Source organism: Rutidosis leptorrhynchoides, chromosome 8, assembly GCF_046630445.1.
Source record: "Rutidosis leptorrhynchoides isolate AG116_Rl617_1_P2 chromosome 8, CSIRO_AGI_Rlap_v1, whole genome shotgun sequence".
In the NCBI taxonomy this organism is placed as follows: Eukaryota; Viridiplantae; Streptophyta; class Magnoliopsida; order Asterales; family Asteraceae; genus Rutidosis; species Rutidosis leptorrhynchoides.
In genome coordinates, this window is record NC_092340.1 from 289064187 (window position 1) to 289072637 (window position 8451).

Consider the following 8451-nt stretch of genomic DNA (forward strand, 5'->3'; position numbering starts at 1 on the left):
AGTACAAAACTCTCAATATTTATATGGGGACATGTAAAATTACATGATGCGACATTAATTCGCATTAAACCAAGTGCAAGTCATAAATATTCTCCATTACCAACTTAATTTTGGTCGAGAGCCAAATATTTTCCATCTTAGAACATTTGGCTGTGCAGTGTATTTTTAATTGCACCACCACAATAAATGATTCCTCAAAGAAGGATGGAAATATATGTTGGATATGAAACATATTCAATCATAAGATATATTGAACTCATGACGGGTGATGTTTTACAGCACATTTTGCCGATTGTCACTTTAATGAAACATTGTTCCCTATATTAGGGGGAGAAATGAAAAATAAATAAAAAGATGCTTCATTATGTGAACATCAATTAAGGTATATAGAACTCGCACAAAAGAATGCGAAACGAAAGTTCAAAAATAATGCATATGCAAGAACTTGCAAATTAATTACTTTATGCATTTAAAGATACAAAAAGAGTGACTAAATCATATATACCAGCAGTAAATGCTTAAGTTAGAATTGAAATTCCAAAAGCTGGCAATAATGTCACTCATGAGTCTTCGCCACGTCTGAAACGTGGAAGACAAATTGGTTCCAAAGATAAAAATCCTAGAAAAGAAAAATCAGCTGATAATGAGGTAAAAAAAAAAGTGTTCAAGAAGAACCACAAATCAATATTCCTTCTGCAGAGGATATTGATAAATGTAAATACATAAATTGCAATAAATTATGCAATATTATGGAACCGAAATGAAATGAAAAATCTTGATGAGATATTTTCATATAATGTTACAATGACATCATGAATAAAGATGATGATCTGGAACCAAAATCTGTCATTGAATATCAAAATAGACATGATTGAGCTCAACAGAAAGGAGCAATACGAGCTGAAATAGAATCACTCAATAAAAGAAAAGTTTTCGGATCAATCGTTATCACTTTTAAAGATGTGAAACGTATGGGATATAAATGAATTTTTATCCGAAAAATAAATGTGCAAATGAAGATACAAGGCAAAACTAGACTTGTAACTCAAGGTTTCCCACAAAGACCAGAAATGAATTATGAGGAAAACTTATCCTTATGTAATGGATACAATTACTTATTAGATACTTAATCAACCTGGTAGTTACTTAAATGCATCTCATGGATGTTGTTACTACTTATCTATATGGATCACTTGATAGTGATATATATGAATATACCTGAAGGGTTTAAGGTATCAGAAACATCTAACGCAAAACCTAAAGAAATGTATTCCATTGAATCACAAAGATTTTTATATGGGTTGATACAATAGTATAACGGATTAAGTGATTACTTGATAAGAAAAGTGTATACATATAAACTTATTTGCACATGTGTTTTAATTATGAAAACAATGACCAGATATATATCGTAGTTATTTATGTCAATGATCTTAATATCATAGGTACAAATAAAGAGATCCATGAAGCCATTCAACTTCTAAAGAAAGAATTTGAAATGAAAGATCTCGGAAAAACCAAGTATTGCCTTGGTTTACAAATTGAACATATGCCTAATGGTTTACTTGTACATCAAACAACATATACTGAAAAGATTTTAAAACGTTTTAATATGGACAATGCAAAACCATTAAGTACTCCTATGGTTATTAGATCACTTAATGTTGACACTGATTCATTTCGTCCTTGTGAAGATCATGAAGATATCATAGGACCAGAAGTACCATATCTTAGTGCAATTGGAGCTCTTATGTATCTTACAAATTGTACAAGACCTGACATTTCTTTTGCAGTTAATTTGTTGGCAAGGTTCAGCTCAGCTCCTACCAAAAGACACTGGAATGGGATCAAACACATATTTCGATACCTTCGAGGAACTACTGATTTAGGATTATTTTATTCTAACGAATCGAAACAAGATTTGGTTGGTTATGCAGATGCAGGTTATTTATCTGATCCACATAAAGCTAAATCTCAAAATGGATACGTATTCCTAAATGGAGGTACCGCAATATCATGGCGTTCTCAAAAATAAACACTTGTTGCAACATCATCAAATCATGCCGAAGTGATTGCATTACATGAAGCTACTCGGGAATGTTTTTGGTTGAGATCAATGACACAACTCATTACTGATTCTTGTGGACTAGAACGCAATAAAAGTTCAACAACTATCTATGAAGATAATGTAGCTTGCATAACACAGATGAAAGAAGGGTATATCAAAAGTGACCGAACAAAACACATACCCCCTAGATTCTTCTCATACACTCAAAATCTCATTAAGGACAACCAGATTGAAATGAGATATGTTCAGTCCAGCAAAAACTCTGCTGACCTTTTCACCAAAGCACTTCCAACTGCTATTTTCAGAACACACGTTCATAATATTGGCATGAGGCATGTTCAGAAGATGTAACAACTCAGGCGTTGCCTACTTGAGGGGAAGTCAACTCTATGCTGCACTCTTTTTCCCTTAGCTAAAGTTTTATCCCAAAGGGTTTTCTTTAGCAAGGTTTTTAACGAGGCAGTACTAGTTATTCACTAATAAAATTATCATCCAAGGGGGAGTGTTATAAAAGTAATAATTGGATGATAATTTTATTATTATTATAGATATTGCATAGTATATTTTTTTGAGTATAAATAGGTGTGTTGAGTTAGAGTTTATGGGATGTATTTTTTGGTTAACAAAAACACTCTCTCTCTCTAGATTCCAAATGCCACCAAACTCTCATTGTACATTTTTCTATAAATAAAAAACCAATTACTCATACCTTTTGTTCAACCTTTGTTTTCTCCGTTTTACAGTATATCTATCTCTATATACCTTCTACAGTCAAGAACCACTAAAGGTAGTTATAAGCCTACTGAATTATAACAATGAATTCAATTTGGTTGTTTTTGCTTTAATATCAAACACTCGAAATTTAAACATCCTCTCACATGTGGGATTGGGTCTGTTGTTGTTGTTGTTGTTGTTGTTGTTGTTGTTGTTGTTGTTATTAACCAATCGAAATTACCATTCCATACTTATTTTTGATAGTTTCAATTTAGATGTCAACTTTTATAAATAAATAAGAATAAAAAGGTAAATATCTTTATACTCTTAATATGTGCACGTAAAGGAAATAATTAAATAAAAAGTAAAGAGTAAAAATGTTAACTAAAAACTAATGATATACTGGTATATTTTTAAAAGTACATATGTGTTTTAAGACCATCTTTAACGCAGCGTGTTCGAGCCTTTTTTTCACCGCAGCACTCCATTATTTTTCAGTCTACTAACACGTCCGCCAAGCACCCCACCTCTACACATCAACACGCTAACACGTCCGCCATGGTCAAAGATGGTCTAATAGAGGATCCTTGCTTTCGAAAAAACATGAGGTGTGTTAGAACCATAGGAGTGGTGGTGACATGGTAAGACTCTGGTCTTCCAATGTGAAGGTCGAATTTTCGATTTCATGGAATTACAAAGTTATTCTTCCTTTGTTCACAGAAGTTCGCCTGCAATGACTCTATGCTACTCGCAAAGTGGGTACTCGCCGTGGAATTAGTTAGTTCAAAAATTATTGAATACACATGTTAATATAAAAGAATCTGGAGGTGTATTAAATAGGTGATTTTCAAAATTTTAAATTATAATTGTTTAAGGGTAATATAGGAATTTTATGTATATTTGTGTTGATCGATATAGTAGTATATATATTCGCTCATCCCAAAATAGAAGTTACCAAATTAAACACTTCTCAGCAATTGTATATTCTATACGTACCTACTGCATCTTTATTACTAAAATGGCAACAATGATGAATTTATGGCATCAAGGAATATTGTCTGCATTGAAACCAGATGGTCTCTCATTCATAAAAAGTGGATCATTGCAACCCATTTACAAATCTCAACACCAACCTGCAGTTACCAGGATAGAAATGGTTAAACAAAGCCACGGACCAACGTGTTCTACAAATCATCCCACCTTGCACGTAAACATCGCACCCTTCTTCTATCATTTTCACTACTTTATTATATATATGTGTGGTATGTCACTATGTGTTATATGTTATGTGTTATTATATAATGTATAGTGTAATGTAATGTATCTTAACCAATGAGCCGTGAGTTAGTGGTACCATTTACCTTTTAGTATGAAACATAGGTTAAGATGTCCCTATCAATTTATACTTACTTTTTACTTTTTGCCAAATATTTTGTATTATGTTCGTTTAACGACGATTTTTTGCTTTGACAAATATAGGCACACTTCAAGTCTCCTTCAGAAGTAAAAACCAAAACAGTTGAAGCAAAGACTACTGAAGTTGGAGTTGGGGTGTTTATATTAAAGGATAATAAGGTATTATTTGGGCGTCGTCTTGCCACCTCCATATATCCTACACGTACGGCCTCCCCGGTGGCCATCTCGAGTTCGGTAAGCTCTCCTTAATTTGTAAAGCTAAGCCATCTAGTTCACTAGTTTACATAATTATTTTTACAACTTCTTAACTACTAGGGGTAGGGTTGGTTGTCCTTTTAAGAAATTTTAGTAAATAGTTCAAAAACTAACATAAAAGACTAGATTTTTATATAAAAAAAATATTACTCCATAAAACATTCTAATTTCAATTTTGTATTACTCCATAAAACATTCCAATTTCAATTTTGCCTTTGTTGTTGGTGCATATAATCCCCAGGCGTAGATGAATTTATCGTTTAATACATTTGGTCATGTAATAAGGTAGATTGTTGAACTATTGATTATATATGTGTTTGTTGTGTTTAATTATTTGAATAAATCAATGAGTTAAACTGCAAACACAGTCGACGAGTGTGTGACTCAGTCGACTGACTGTCTTACACAGTCGACCGACTGTGTCTGGGCTGCAGTATATAAACGGGTTTAAGCCTCATTATTGAGGTTACACATTCCAATAACCCTAATCGACTGGCATTCGTCTCATTCGATCCCTAACACCAATTACCACTGAAATCAATCGTCTAGGCGTCGATCTAATCTAGTTTCTACCCTAGGTTTGACCAAATCGATCCCGACACGACCCGTATCTCGGTTTTATTCGTTTCTAGTATTTTCCGCCTCTAGTCACGATCACAAGCGACCTAAGATTCGTCAATTCGTCGTTTACACTTGTTAAAGAATATTTTTTGAAAAACTTGCAATTGATGTAATATGTGATCATATGTAAATCAGTAAGTCATGTGGGCATCTATAATTCCACGTCTTCAAATATGATGAAGTGACATTAAGTCTTTTTACGGTGAAGTTTTCGGGGCAAAATCATAACTCTGGTTTTCCGCCATGAGAAAGACACAAAGTGGTGAAATTTTCAGGCCAAAACCATAACTTCTCGGGAAGATATTAAAAAAGAGAGGTCATATTTTCAAACAAGTTTTTAGATAGATTCACAAACTTTTGTAGATACTTTTCGATAATGCCCTTTCACATTTAACATTTAAAGAGTGTCGCTTTGACCATCTGATTCTTCTTTTATATTTTTATGAGTGTCGCTTTGACCATCTGATTCGTCTTTTATATACTTTTTATGAGTTTAATGTTAAATGTGAAGCTTTTTGTTAAATGTGAAGCTGATAAGCTTAAGATTTGATGAAATAATGGAGATGAGTGACTTTAGTGAATAAGATGAGTGAGAAAAATCGTACAAAACTGAAAAGAAATGATGAGTTAAATGTGTCGATAAAAACAACTGTACTCGCGTGTAATTTTTACTTTTTCAAAAGTTAATTATTTAATCCTTCATTTATGATAAAAGTAAAAAGGTGATTCTTACACATTAATTTTAATTCATCTACACCTAATTACTTATTATATCCTTAATTATTATAATTAAAACAATAATATAAGTTCAACTTCATAGATTAATTTAAGAGTATAACTGTAAATTTATAAAATAAAAGTGTAAATAAATTAAAAAGTTGTCTGTAAGTTCAATAAATAGTTTAATATTTTAGCCCCTTGTTAGAGTTTTGTTTTATATAAATAATTTTAGTTGAAAAGAAAAACTATTATTGTTTAATGTACTAATCAAGAATTAACATTCTTATAAACTAATATTTTACATACTATAGATTTAAAAACTAGTCTATTTTAAAGTTAGATATAATAAGAGAAGATATGTTAAAATTGGTCATTTTAAGCTATTTTGTTGTTCATTAACGTTTAGACAATGTATTATTTAATTTTTAATCCAAAGTTATTAGTAGAAAATTTTTTACCCCCATCAAAATGAATTCTTGAATCCGCCACTTTACTCTAGAATACCTATTCAACTGGTTAATTTTAAAATTTCAATTCTGTTCTATGTTTCATTATTATTTTCTTTTGTTTATCATATACTTTTTACATTCCCCCCGTTTAGGGAATTGATATATCCACACTCAATTTTTATACATCCACCATCATTTTTGTTCACTTCCTAAAATGCCCCTATCATATTACTGGAATTGTCAAATAGAGTACTACCATACGGTACACCCCAAAATCACTTCCCATCATTTTGTTCTCTATCTACCTAATATCCAAAACCATCCCATCATTTAATAGATCATCATCCATCTTTGTTTAAGAACAAATTGAAACCACTACCACTATTAAACTTGATTTTTTTTTTCCCGAATCAACCAAATATGATTTCACCATCACCGGACTTCTGACGCGCCATTCAAGCTCAACCAAAATTTTTTCATCGGAATTAACTTTTCCGGCAACCTTTTGTATTTTTCCGGCAACATAAAAGGGATTATTTTGTCGACATCGTAGCCAACACCTACATCGTCAAGAAATTTTGCACCGATTTTTACCGTAGTTTGACCGGAAACTTCTTTCCGGCTGAATTTGTGATTTCTTTTACTAGCTTCAGACACTCTCATTTTGTAAATTTTTGAAAGAAAAAGATAACACATGTATATGATAAAAAAGAATTCTTACCCAGAATTTAAAAAGCTAACAATTTTTGTAATATTCATATCATATATATGTTGGTAAGGTACTATTAACTTAGCAAATTGAAAATCTTTTATGTTTTTGTCGTTCCAGAAGTAATCTTACTAAAATAGGGTGCAACTTAAGCTATTGTATTAAGAACATAAGCAGATAACATATATAGAATTGTTTGAAGAAATGGAGTTGTTGAAGAACATATGCAATGTTTTAGAGAGATGGTGATAACAAAATAAACAAGTAATTACTGCTATAACACAAGGGTATTTTAGGAAGTTTACCTATAATAATGGTGGATGAATAAAAAAGGAGTGTGGATATATCATCTCCCGTTTACATTAATTGTAAGCAAGGATAAAAAAAAGTAGTAGTTTTCTATTGACAACACTTAGGACTGTTATTACAAGATAAATCGATGCATCATAGAGTAATACGAGTACAATTTATTAGTTAGTGGTGATTATCTCCATGCAGTCGGTGATTAATTATTATGTACAAACAAATTAAAGATGTCCTAATTTCTTAGAAAACTTAAAAAAAAAAAAAGAAAATGCATTACAAAACGCTAAGAATAATTCAACATCAAGATACATTTAAAATAAGAAATGTAAATGTATACATTTAACCAGCAAAACTTATAGCATATACCTACTTGTATGCAGGTGAAACCTTTGAGGAATGTGCATTAAGAGAAGTGAAGGAAGAAACTGGTTTAGACATAAAAAATATTGAGTGGTTAACAAAAACCAGTAATCCTCTTTCAAATGAAGTGTGTCTCGATATTATATACATGAGTGCACGTTTATCTGACCCGGATCAAACACCTCAAAATATCGAACCTGATAAGTGTGACGGTTGGAATTGGTACGACTTGAAAAACCTGCCCGAACCAACTTTTGGACCATTAGTAACAATGTTGCAAGATGGCTTCAATCCTTTCCCTACCTACTCTTGATTGCATATGTGTGTAACTAAGCACTATTCAATAATGACATCTTCATATAAGTATTAGACACCAATATTTAGCATATTTAATCTTAATATATATTTATGATCGGAATCTATTATTTTGTGATGTTTATTTGTGAGCACGGAGTACTTTTTAGTTATCATATGTAAGTACGTATTTAATTAATTTAAATATGAGTTCCTGATAAGGTATAGTGTTCCTGATAAGAGATGTTCACAAATGCCACGTGTTCAACAAAAGCTGTAAATGGTCAAAACACAATGGTTCTCAATCTACTACTATCAAGAATTTGTGATGAATGGTTCGTTAATTAGAAACCCAAATTCCAATAGGTAAAAGATTAGTACTTTATCACATAAATCATGAATAATGGACTATTTAGTCCATAACCCAAGAATGCCGATAAGGTGTTTGTATAAATGTCAGAGAGAAAAAAAAAAAAAAAAAAAAAAACAAGTACTGACCGAAATCTTGTTCCGATCGCCAACCCAAAGGTATTGACCGG

At 31.7% G+C, this 8451-nt stretch overlaps 1 protein-coding gene across 1 annotated transcript; it reads left to right on the plus strand.

The window, feature by feature from the left end:
* The first annotated feature begins 3800 nt into the window (after nucleotides 1-3800).
* On the plus strand, nucleotides 3801-7968 carry LOC139864299 (geranyl diphosphate phosphohydrolase-like). The gene is given in 4 exon segments (XM_071852877.1): nucleotides 3801-3938; nucleotides 4262-4388; nucleotides 4391-4432; nucleotides 7639-7968. Coding segments are annotated over 4 exon segments (600 nt in total). The 3' UTR covers nucleotides 7932-7968.
* The last annotated feature ends 483 nt before the right edge of the window (nucleotides 7969-8451 follow it).